Source organism: Cnephaeus nilssonii (assembly GCF_951640355.1).
Source record: "Cnephaeus nilssonii genome assembly, chromosome: 5".
Classification (NCBI taxonomy): domain Eukaryota; kingdom Metazoa; phylum Chordata; class Mammalia; order Chiroptera; family Vespertilionidae; genus Cnephaeus; species Cnephaeus nilssonii.
This window is the reverse complement of record NC_137076.1, coordinates 34,079,374-34,093,118: the sequence shown is the minus strand read 5'-3', so window position 1 is coordinate 34,093,118 and position 13,745 is coordinate 34,079,374. Positions and strand designations below refer to the sequence as shown.

General features: G+C 34.2%; 1 protein-coding gene across 9 annotated transcripts in view; it reads right to left on the bottom strand.

Annotated features, from left to right (window-relative positions):
• The window catches only part of HMBOX1 (homeobox containing 1), a 192,782-nt gene that overhangs the window by 112,421 nt on the left and 66,616 nt on the right, over positions 1-13,745 (bottom strand). For all 9 annotated transcript variants that reach the window (XM_079773342.1, XM_079773347.1, XM_079773345.1 and 6 more), the window contains one exon: positions 6,884-7,360. In XM_079773342.1, the coding sequence (XP_079629468.1) occupies positions 6,884-7,360 (477 nt within the window). The remainder of the gene's footprint in view (positions 1-6,883; positions 7,361-13,745) is intronic.

The window sequence follows — 13,745 nt, the reverse complement described above, 5'->3', positions numbered from 1 at the left end:
ATATAGAATTTTAATATAAAAAGGTACTTAATTTCCTATTACATGTGTTATACAGAATACTTAATACTTAAACCTACATTATTTTCTGCATCCTTGGGATCGCAAATTATAGACCTGATTTTTCCTCCACTAAGATTCCTTAATGATTTTTACTTATTTAAAAATTCAACAAATTCTTAAAAGACTAGACATTCACTAGTATGACAATAAATGGCAAGATTCCTGTTTCTCCACCAGAACAAACAGAATACGTAAATAAAATTTATACTTAAAACTGACCAATTGTCCTTTGAATGTTTTATGTACAAGATTATATAAACAGAGCACTAATTTTTGTTGATGCCCAAAAGTAACACAGAGTACTGGTAACTTATCATCTAATACAGGGGTTAGCAAACTATGGCCCCTGGGCTAAATCTGGCCTCCCCCCTAAAAATGGTATTCACAGAAGAAAATTTGCAATTGACTTAATGGCAGGAAAACACTACCTTCAAACATGAATTGAAGCAAATTATCATCCCCTCCCCAATTCTATTTTTCTCACTAGTAGGCTTTGATTTTTAAAATGTATTTAATTATTACTCTATATTGAGTTTTGTCAATAAAAGTGTATGCTTATTTGATTTCTCTCTTGTGTGTAAATTATCTATATTATATCCTCAATTTTGCCTCTGGTCCACTAAGTCTAAATGTTTACCACCTAGCCCTTACAGAAAGCTTCCGGACTCTTGATCTGAGACAAAGATCATGAAATCTTTACAAATCATTTTGTGAATGAATCACAAACTCTTCTTAAGAGTTCAAGTCCTTGGGGGTGGGAAGAGATCAATGGGGGAAAAAGGAGACTTATGTAATACTTTAAACAATAAAGAATTTAAATTAAAAAAAGAGTTCAAGTCTTTCTACAGATTATTTGGAGAAACAAAGTACCCTTTCCAAAAGGAATCAGCTGTGATTTAATTTACAGCAGATATTTTAGACCCTTGGTGAGGAGGGGCTACACATTTTATTAGCGGATTCCATGTTCCCTTTTCAGGAATTCTGGAAAAGAACGGAGAGATGACAGTAGGGACAGCTTCTAATCTGGAACTCTACTGCACCTTCCTAATCTACCATTTGGAAATCCTAATAAAAAAGATTTCTAAAGGGAGAATATAGTCAGCTGGCTAATCCAACATCCAAAATTTCTCATACTGATCTAGATAATGTCTAGACTCCTTCCAAAATGCTTGCTATATATTTGAAATATTTCCTTGACAAATATGCATTCTCATTTTATTTTAAAATTGTGAATGTGACAGAAAAGGCACAAATAAGTCAAACAAAAACTGCTGAGTAAAATACAAGGAACGAAGACTAAACAAGCTGTCAAATATCCATCAGTAATCAGCTGAGCAAGAAATAACTTCAGCAGTATCTATTTTAACTGGCTGATGTATGTAAAACAATCAAATCATTTGGTTTCTGCAGAATTAATGTGAAAAAAATGTAAATAAAGCATTGTATTCCAATGTGTAGTGTCCTTCTTAGAAAATAAAACTTGAGTTTAAGAAAATATTTATTAGGGTAAATTTTTAAAATGTGCTTTTGTGGGGAAAATAGATTAAACAGTATTTTTTTTGCCACTGATTTAAACTGGAATTTAAATCAATTTATTTTAAATCTAATTAACCTAGAGTAGACACTAAATCATAGAGTGGAAATAATACTTAATTATTCCAGTGGGGAATATCCAGTTTGTGACATATTCACAGACTTACAGTATGATATTATCAAGAACGGCAGCAAGACAGCGGCTATTCACTTACACTCTCATAAACTATACTTTTAGATACTTGGCAAGTTTGTAAGTACCCACAATGAGACTTAAAAATCTCTTTACTTAACTGCTATACCAGAGAGAATCTTTTTTGAATTAAAAAATAAATTTAAGACTTGAAAGGTAAGGGCGCACTTGGGTAAGTCATTTAATAAACCTTGGCCCTGGTTTCATCATCCGGTAAAATTAGAACACTAATACACCTGTCACAAAGCTTTTTACTATTTTTCTCCAAGCACTGAAATTGAAATTAAATGAAATTTAATACTCAATGTTCATATAACAAAAATTTTTTCAATGTAAACATTTTGAAACTATAAACGTACATAAACTATGAACAATGGCTATTATTTTAAAACCTCAGAAAGAATTCCAGGAAAAGAAGAAAGAAATGATCTGCTATAACTATATAAGACTGAATTAAACATCTGTATTAGGTACTTTAAGGCACTATGGAAAGATTTCTAGAAAGTCACTTTAGATATAAGCAGTGATGTGGTATTCAGTTAGTTTTACTTGGTTCCTTCAAAATAGCACAGCATTTCACTTTCTTTGTATTCAATTCTCTTAAGTATTTCAAAGACTTCCATTCTTTTGGGGGTGCCTCTGTTCTCTAAACTTTCACATATTCCCCCCTCATTCAGCCTTTAACAATCTACCTTTCCTACTGTACACATTGTACCCTGTGAAATCAACAGTTTCTTGGTGTAAAAACTTTTGTTACTCCAATTCTAATTCTCTCATTTTCTCCTACTCCTTACTTTCTTTCTTCATCTGAAATTTGACATTTTCTTTAAAGAGAATGAATCCCTTTTCCTTCCTTGTCTTATAAAATCTCATATTCTTCATGATTTTTACTCCTCAGGTCTTATGGAAATAAAGTCAAATGTAGGCTGATCTTTCTTTGATTCCATAGATTACTTCCAAAAGAAGCTACCACTCAATTTGCATCTAACCACTTGAAGTCCGTGTCATCTCCTCCTACTGCCTTTTCCAAACACAGCCATGCTGGATTCATCTGAGTAATTTCCACATGTGGGATGAAATTCTTCATTTCCATCCTCCATTGCCATTATTTTTATAACTTGCTAAACTTCCCATTGTGATCTAGAGACCTTAATATCTAAATGAACTAATCAGTAATGCCTCTTTTTGAAATAACCATTTTAAAAGACACAATTTGATTGTCATCTATTCAGAGAAGTTCTCCCTGATCATCAGAGATAAAAAAGATATTTTCTCCCAAAAGCATGTTATTATTTCAATTACACTATCCATATGCTAATGTGTTACATGCTATTCTGTATTACAGTTGTTTCTAACCTGGCCTTATCGCTCTTACAAGCCTAAAAAATCCTTTAGCACAATGATTGTCTTATTCATCATAGGGTTTGCAGATAATAGAAAATCTGATCTAGATCATTTATAAAAGTTTTATTTTCCTATTCTTAAATATGTTTTAACTTCCAAACCAGAATGGAAAAAGAGTTATTTATTCTAGCTCAAAATGACAATAATTTCTTTTTTAGGACAAAGAATATTAAAGAATGCATATTTAAAAGTGGAATGCTTTTGAGATCTTCCATAGTCTCTTGTTTGATAAACACTACACATTCTTTAGTCCCTCCCCCTCTTGAAAGTAGTCTTTTAAAAAATTTTTTATTGAATTTTTTTCAATTTTTAGGGGGTGACATTGATTAATATCATAGGCAGTCTTTTATCTCAAAGATTTCCAGAGATGGAAGACAGACTATTTCAAAGATGGAAAATATAATTGCATACAAATTCTTTCACATTTAAATAAAACCTGCTCCTTTTAATTTCCACTCATGGAGATAATCAAAACATAACTTTAAAATGTTTTAAAGGTAACTTTAAAAGAAAAGCTACTCTATATGTATAAACAACATGGTAACTGAATATTATTACTTACTAGGAGCCCGTTGCACGAAGTTTCGTGCAATAGACTTTTCCTTCACCTGGCTGCCGGCGCCAGTTATCCGCCAGCAGCAGTTTTCCTCTGGCCACTCGCCACCCGCCGATCAGAGCGCCTCCCGCCAGCACGATCGGCCACCCCAAGAGGAACTCCAATCGGGAGGCGCTCCGATCGGGCGGGTGGCCAGAGGAAAACTGCTGCTGGCGGAAAACTGGTGCCAGCAGCCACGCAATCGGCCACCCCGAGTTCCGCCACCAGCGTCTTCCGCAGCGCCGGCCTAAGCAGCGCCGTTCCTACCGCCAGCTAATCGGCCACCCTGAGTCCCGCCCTCCGCGCCTCCAGCCGGCCCAATCGTGGGCGTAGCGGAGTGATGGCAATTTGCATATTACCATTTTATTAGGTATGATGGATCATAAGTACCCTACCTACACAAGTAAATACCCTATTGTTAGGTAACCAACTCAGCATAAAGTCTTGGAATCTTGTATAAAATGCTAACATACATTATTAAAACACTAAACTCATTTCAATTGTTACTTTATAATATATATACAACAGAACAAATACTTTAATATATGTACACTATGATATTTGCAGATATATATATACCTACATATAAATATATATATTAATAGATGCATTTAAAAAATATTAACATGTGAAATGGGTCATCATTCTAAAGTTAAGAGCTTTAAAGTCCTTTCTAAAGTGTTATATTCAACGATCTGTTGAGAATTCATATTCTAGTTTCCCATTCAGGTTTTTTACCCTGATCAATTAAAAAACGAAAAAAAGTAACAGTTACTTTATTTTTTATTGTTTCTTAACAAGTTGATCAGGTTTTGTTATAATTTAATCAATTTCTACAAAAGATTTTCATTATGTACCTTGAAATTACTAAAAGTTAAGTTGTGTGGACATATGGGTTATAAAATTTGAAAAATACATCTTATAATTGAATGCTATAGAAGTTGGGAAATATGAGTATGCAAGAGGAGAATTACTAGTATACAAGGTGGGGCAAAAGTAGGTTTACAGTTATTTGTATGGAAAATAATAAAATGATTAATACATAATAATATAAGAATAAACTGTATTTTGCACACTCACAACTGTAAACCTAATTTTGTCCAATGCTGTATATGATATACTAGTATGTAGAAATGGAGGCAGGAAGGCATTCAGGTACCAAGTAACTATTCTCCCCACCTAGAGACCACCAAATTAAATACACTAAAATATGACCACAGTGTTGTGCAATCAGCAAGGGCAGTGTAGCCCTAAATGAGCACATGACACTCAGAAAGATCAACTGCTCAAAAATTTCTCTAACATTCTACCAAATAAAAATTCATTTGTTTAGTAAAAGGCAAATATCATGAGAGTTGCGAAGGGGAACTTAGCCCATTAAGGCATTCGCACTTTGTCTTAAATTACATTAACCATTGTTCCTATAATCTTATTGATATCTACAGACATCAAAAATTTATTTACAGAGGCAACAGACAAAAGAGGAACACTGGCAATAAAGACATGAGTTAGAATTCAGACTCTGCCACTTAAAATTTACCATTTCCTTGAGCCAATTATTTAATTTTTTGAATCTCAATGTCTCTGCTCCACCTCACAGCATGGTTGTAATGATTAAACTGAGAAGAGACATGCAATAAACTTCTCCCTCCAACCTAATAATTGTTATTATCTGCAAACTTAAGAAAAATGATCAGTGGGCACAAAAGAAGAATGTAGGCGTGGGTGAGGGCACAATGGCAGAGGACCACAGAGAGCCAGAAGGTCAATGAAATCCCTAGATGATTAGAGGACACCAAAGTAGTAGTTGTAAGAAATTGAAGCAGGATAATGAAGAAAATCAAGTGTCCTAACTATGCAACAAAATGGTAGCATGAAAATTAAATGCTAACAATATATAAACATGTATGTAATTAATGATGAAACTTGAATGTGTGTAATTGAAGGATTTAAGTACAAATCCTAGTCATTGCTAAAGAGATTTTTCTGTTTATTTTGAAGACATACTTGAATTACAGTAAAATGTCAACCTATAAGCTAATAGTCAAGTTTTAGACCCTGGCCAATCTTCCAGAGCCTTCTGTTAAAAAGAAAGTTTCCCCAAACTTCTTGTTAGTCTAATACACATATGGGAATTAACTGCTTTAACTCCAACCAAATTAACCAGTAACTATTTATATGGAACTCAAATCTTCCAAAACCTGTACTGCCAAATATACTACTCTTATTACATAGTCTAGCCCACATGTAATCCTTTTAAGACAAAATACACCTTGCCTATTCTACCATTTGCTATTCCCTTACCTTTATATAAGATCGCTATATTTCAAAAGACAGGCTATCTCTTAAGGTTTAGCTCAAATTCATCATCCACTTAACAGATTATGCCCTCACCATGTACCAAGGACAGTTCAGATCCTAGAGACACAACGGTAGAAAACACATGGTTGCTGCCCTCAAAGTGTCCCAGGCCCAGTGTGAAACCATTTCTACCTGCCTCTGTTGAAAGTGAACTTTTTCTTTTCTCAGTGTTTAAAACCCTAAGTGCTTTAACTTATCTTACAATAGATAATATTAAACATATATATGTGGCACCTATTGCTAAAATTAGAACTTTAGCTTCTTAGGAGTGAAAACTGTATCTTTTTCTTCCAAATAACACTACTTTTTTTATAATAGGAGCTTAAAATTATTGTTTGATTGAGTTATTGGAGGGAAAACTCGAAACTGTATATATTCTATATCATGATAAAATCACCTTATCCCTTAGAAAAAGTACTTACAATAAATTTAAGGAATAGAAAGTGTCTGTTAGCAATGCTGAAAATTCAGATGTTAGCAATTACAACCATAAAGAGAAGGCTAACCTTTGCTTTGACAGAGAATGGAAAACGCTTATCAAGCAGCAAAGTGATAGGGCTGAAGTTGAAAAGAGAACATCTGAATTAAAACATAAAATTTGAAATTTTTCTTTCATCTCCAAAGTGGGCAGGGGGAAATCACAGTTCTTATAGGTAAGTAGCTGAAATACAGTTTATTACTTAAAACCAATGTAAGAACAGACATTTTGGGGACTCTGAATAAGCAAAGGAACCAACCTCATTAATTCCTCCACTTTATCATCTACATCTAGGTCCTCTTCTGAGGCTTCAAAACTGTATGACCTCTGACCAATGCTGTTTACATGGTAGCGAGTCGGTGACATCTTTCCATTGGATGTGGACAATCGCTCGTTATTCTCCCTCCCATTTTGATTGGTAGTGCAAGGCTGTGGGGAGGTATCATAACTGTTGCTAGGCGATGGGGACATTCCCGAATGCTGCGTCTGTGTGGAAGCTGTAGCTGTAGAGGAAGATGCTGGAACATTGTTGGTACTATTCCCATATGAACTTCCTCCATAGCTGGACCTTCTTCCAAACTTGTCACTATGCTCTTGATCAAGACGGTCCAAAGTTTCCAAGGCATGGAGGATTTCATGTTTAGTCATTCCAGTACGCCGAAGGCGCTGCAGCAGATCTATCTGTTCTATTGTAAATCTGGGTTCATCTGTATAGTGAGACATGGTTTCCAACAAACTGGAAAAAAAAAAAAATTAGTCCCTTTATTTACAATATCTATTAAAAAATCATTATAGAGAATGCCCAGAAGATGCTGCGCTTCTTCACTGAAAATGTTTAAGACATTACTATTATAATGACCCAAAATTTCCATTATGGCAGTAATACCAAAACAACAGATTATGTAAATACACTATTAAATCCAGGCTATGTAATTACTCATAGGTGTTTTTCCATCTCAAGTGTATTATTCTACATTAGAGTATTAATAGAAAGTTGCTGAAAAATAGATGTATTATCTTGTTTTGCTAAATATCAACAAAACTGACCTAGGAACTCTATAAATTCATTTACTGTAAACAAACTATTTGATAAGCTAAACTCAAGCAAATACTAATAACCAGCAAAAATACTTAAATAGAAAAGTAAGAGAAGTACCTAAAAAAACTTACTAAGCACCATTTTATTCACCATTTAGTAATTTCATATTTTATCTCTGTAATGCATTCTGTTAATATCCTGAGAAATAGATCGTTCATGGTTATAACCAAACTGAACTATTCATTCTTGGAAACTGATCCTACATTATGTTTTCTTTAACCAACACAAGATACTGTAGCCCATCAGAAAATGTTTCAGAGTTAATAACAATATAGTCATGTGCCACAGCACTGGTCAACAATGGACCACATATATGATAGTATCCCAGATTATCACCTACTGACATCGTAGCATGGTAATAGCCTTCGTAATGTTGTGAAGCAATGCATTACTCCTATGTTTGTGGTGATGCTGGTGCAAACAAACCTACTGCATTGCCAGTCGTATAAAAATGTAGCAATATAATTATGCACAGTAGATAATGCCTGATTATGATGATAAACAACCATGTTATTGACTTGTGTATTTACTATACTATATTATTTTATCATTATTTTAGAGCATACTCTTTATACTTATAAAAAAATAAAGTTTGCTGTAAACAGTATGTAGTATTACCACGGCAGCAGCTTCATACATCTCATGTTTACAGTTTCTTGAATGCATCATTTTCTCTTGTGCTGTTTTGTACAGTAACATGCTGTATAGGCTTGTAACCTAGGAGTAATAGGCTATCCCATACAGCCTAGGTGTGTAGTAGGCTATATCATCTAGGTCTGTGTAAATTCATTCTACAATCCTATATCCTATCTAATAAGAGAGGAATATGTTAATTATTCCTTACGCCCTGAGGCGTAATGACCGACTGCGTAAAGACCAGATCACAGATCTGCAGGAGGCTGGGGCAGCGAACTACAAGAGGGCAGCGGAGAGCTACAGGACAGGGCAGGGCAGCAAGCTATGGGGGGGAGGGGGGAGAATACAGGAGGGCAGGGCAGCAGGCAGAGAGCTACAGGAGGGTGGCAGCGATTAAGAAGCCGAAGAAAGATTTAAATAGGATCTTACTGACTCCAATATCATACGTCATTCTGCTTTCCAATATAGGTACGTACTGGAATCATATGATTTGGGATATAGGCTACTGTACTCTTTTAAGTCTCCAATTAAAACCACTTAGATAAAACTGCTCTACTAACAGACTATGGGTTCTAGTAAGTTTTTTTTATGTTTAAAATCTTTGCTTCATCTGGAGTTTATATTTACTTAATTAATGTGAATAGATTTGAGCTTTATTGTCCCCCAAAAAGGATAGCTGGTTGTCCAATATGCTTTACTGAGTAATATGTCTCTTTTCTTTTCTTAAATATATTTTATTTATTTCTTACAGAGAGGAAGGGAGAGGGATAAAGAGTTAGAAATATCAATGAGAGAGAAATGTCAATCAGCTGCCTCCTGCACACTCCCCACTGGGTATGTGCCTGCAACCAAGGTACATGCCCTTGACTGGAATCGAACCTGGGACCCTTGAGTCCGCAGACTGACACTCTAGCCACTGAGCCAAACCAGTTAGGGCTATGTCTCTTTTCTTGTAACATATTACTTATTTTTTATATACAAAATTTCCACACAAACTGTACCTAACCTTTAGATTCTCTATTCTATTACATTGATTATTTTGTCTTTCAAATACTTCTAAAAATAAGCAGACAGAAATCTAGAATTTTTATGTGAAATCATTCTAGTTTTAGAGACAGGCTCATTAAGAATAAAAACACATACATTTTATGGATTCAAAAGAACATGTTTCAGGGCATTTGTGACCATAGCCACAGTATCTGCTTTATACATATATACATTATCTTCTGCATTCTTGAATACTCATAAAAGTCCTTATTTTCATGATTATTATATTCTTTCTTGATGGCCTATGTTTTTTCCTCCAGCCATTTTATAATAAAAAATTATAAACATACAGACAAGTTTAAATATATTTATAGTGACCCTATAGATTTTACCACTAACACTTTACTTTCTTTATCATATATCTATCCATTCCCTTATGCATCCATTCCTCTACTCATCTTATTTCTTTATGCATTTCAAAATCAGTTCTAGACATCTGTACACTTCTCCCCTAAATACTTCCACATGCATATCATTGACTAGAGCTCAGTATTTGTTCAGGTTTTATTTATTTTGAGGTCGACTTTTCATAAAAGAAAACACACAAATCTATGTTTACCTTTTTATGAGTTTTGAGAAGACACACATGTGAAATTCAAATCCCTACGGAGATACAGCATGCTGCCATCACTCCAGGAATTTCCCTCATTTCTTCCCTTTCCTTCAGTGGCAACCACTGCTCAGATTTTTTTTTTTCCCCACCAGGAATTACTTTGGTCTGTTCTAGAAAACCATATAAATGGAATTTCTATGTATACTTTCATGTAAGGTTTCTTTCACTGAGCATAAAGTTTTTGAGATTCATCTATAATGTTGTATGTATCAATAGTTTGTTCCCTGTTTATTTCTGAGTAGGACTTCATTCTATGAATATACCACAGGTTTGTTTATACACTCTATTTTAGACACTTGGACTATTTCCAATTACTAGCTATTCTAAATGCTCTGGCTATTATAATTATACTCTACTAATTTTCTTGCTAACTTAATATACCCCCTCTAATATATTATTACCTACCTGGTTGGGTGAGAAGAGAAAACTTTCAACCAGAGTAACTCATTTACTTTTTCTACTGACCAATTGCAAAAGAACAGTACACCTTGCTTAAAACAAATAATTGGTTATTAAAATATTCTGTGTTCTATGCTAGTTACATTACACAGGTGTATTCACTGTGAAACTTCACCAAGTTGCACACTACTGATTTGTGCATTTTTCAATAGATATGTTATACTTAAAGTCTGTTGAAAAAACTATATGAACATTTTCCTAATGGTTTATAAGAGACACTTAACACTTTAGTTTCTATCAAGTGCTTATTAGTAGTCCTCCTTTATCCACAGTTTTGCTTTCTGCTGGTTCAGTTACCCATGATCAACTAAGGTCCCAAAATATTAAAGGAAAAATACCATAAATAAATAATTCATAATTTTAACCTGGATGTCGTTCTAAGTAGCATGATGAAATCTTGCACAATCCTGCCCCATCCTGCCTGAGACGTGAATCATCTCTTTGCCAGAGTCCACACTTAAAAGGCTACTAGGCCACTCACTCATTAGTCACTTAGTGTCCAGCTTAATATCTGACTGTCAGGTATCTCAGTGCTTGTGTTCAAGAAACATTTTACTTACTACAGGCCCCAAAGTGCAAGAGCAGTGATGCTGACAATTGGGAGATACCAAAAAGAAGCTGTAAAGTGCTTTCTTGAAGTGAAAAGGTGAAAAGTTCTCAGCTTAGTATACTGAGGCTCCTAAGATCTAGGATAACAATGAAAATTCTATCAGTGAAATTGAGAAGGTAAAAGGAATTTGTGCTAATCTGCTAAGAGAGACTACATTCACATAACTTTTATTATATTGTTACAATTGTTCTATTTTATTATTTGTTACTGTTGTTAATCTATTACTGTGCCTAATTTATAAATTAAACTTTTTCATAGGTATGTATGTATAGGAAAAAAAAACATAGTATATATAGTGTTCAATACTATCTGTGGTTTCAAGCACCCACTAGGAATCTTGGAAAATATCCTCTGTGGATAAAGGGGGAATACTGTTTATTAATCCTTAATTCCAGGAAGTTATTTTTAAAAGTAGCTGCAGAATCCCTTTAGTAATCCAAATAATATACCTCATAATTTATTAATTTGATAAACTGAGGTTTCTATACATTATTCTCTTCCTTAAAAATGACTTCAGCCTTCATGCTTTTAAAATACTTCATAAGCTGGCATGCCCTTACTTTAACTATGAGAAATTTGAAAACTGTTTTATTATATGGACCAAAAAACACACCACCACCACCACCACCCCAAAAAAAATCATAATATTGAAGGGGACCAAAGTTTTGTCACCCCAAAATGTACCTTTTGGGATATTGATTTTAAGCTGATTATGAAGAAACAAAGACACTAAAAGAACCTCTGACCCTCCCCATTTCCTGCCTAAGGGAAGTCAGATAGAAAGTCCTGCTTCAAGAAGGGAATCTTTACACACATACTTTAGCATTTTCACCTTAGCATAATATGAATTAAATATGGTAGACATGCAAAAACCTGTTCTGCTGGATTCTCCCCTCAGTCCCATTGTTTTTGGGTTGCCTGGCAGGAATTTGTTTGCCATGTGTTCCACTCCTTCTTGGCTACCTATGAATTGCCTATTTCCCTTCTAAATCTCAGATCAATACCCCTTTCTCCTTTGTCCAAAATGGCATATAAACCTCAACTGCTGAATGCCTCTTTGGGTCACATTATGACACCCAGAATGTACATTTGTTTAACAAACTTTGAACATTGTGTCCTGTTATTCTGTCTCTGTTAATTTGATTATTGGCCCAGCTAGAAGAATTTAGAAGATGTGAGGAAAAATTATTTTTACAGCCCCACAATACGTTCCTATCTTATTTATGTCAGAACAAATAGTAATATGTACAGTATAACTCTTCATATTTCTCTATATAGAGTAGCACTTTATATTAGCATCAATGTAAAATAAATATGAATTTAACCTGTAACTAAAAAGTATCCATCCTAAAGCTGGTATTAGAACTAAAGATTCCACAGTATCTAAAACAATGTAATATTTTATGTCATTTCAGATTCATTGGCAATGGGACACACTTTTATTCCAAAAGTCATAAAAGGAGATAACAGAAAGGATACATTAATTTTGTCTACCTAGAATGCCTCATTTTTTCCAACCACATGTTCTTGGGGCTGCCACTCATAATACTCTCTCTACTTCCTGGCCAGGGGGGTGGACACATAGGAAGACAAGCCTAGCTCTCTTGAAAATATTTAGGGTAGATTAGCGGACAGTCACTATAACTACATCCAGTTGCAGTAATATGTTAATCTGGTACACTCGTCACTATGTGGAAGAATCTAGAGATACAGAGCAAAGAAGAAAGCTTTGCAGTGTTCATATCCCTTGTTCTAGTAATTTCTAAGCCTCTGCTACATTCCTGCTCTTCTTGTTGTATTAATATGTAAGAGAATAAATTTCCTTTTATGCTTCACCTTGTTTAAATCAGATGTCTGTGCCTTGCACCTAGAGAGATTCCTAATACCAAAAGCTACATCTAAAGTAAAAAGATCTACAATTGCTAGAATGGAATGTATGATCACTATCGAGTAGAATGATAATGGCATAATGGGCAGGATCAAATCATACATATGACACTAGAGGTACAATATTTTACTGAGAAAATGCCAAGAATAGAAGCTTTCTTGGATATTGACAATAATATCCCAATGTGCATTATTATAAACAAAGGCACACATTCTGTAATTTCCAAATTTTCATTCTCATAATTTACTTACTTTTAGCACATAATCATGCAATTACAGCAGTAAATAACCTACAAAGGTCATCTAAGTCCATGACACCAGCAATTCTTTCATAACAGAAAAAGGTAACATATAAGAACAGAATTAATTTTCATATGTAGCACAAGGACTGTTCACAGGATGAGGAACATTTTCTGCTTTAAATTACTAATCTGAATGCAGACTCAGGCCAACAATAATTGAAAATGTGAGAGAAGAATTTCGACACTGCAATAACACAGAGCATAAAATAACAATTAAATTCAGGAATTGTGGCTCAGTTCTAAAAGACCATACTATCAGACCATAATAGTAAACCTATTTTACAATAAATTTTATCCTTACTTAGATATGTATGTAAACACTTCTTGGAGATAGTATGAGGTCCAGAACACTTTCTTAAACTAAATTCTACATACAAGTGGAGCAATAAAGGTGAAAGTACTCACAAATAATTAATCTTGAAAGCATATCCATAAAAAAAGACATTACTTCCTTACTTGTAATTCATC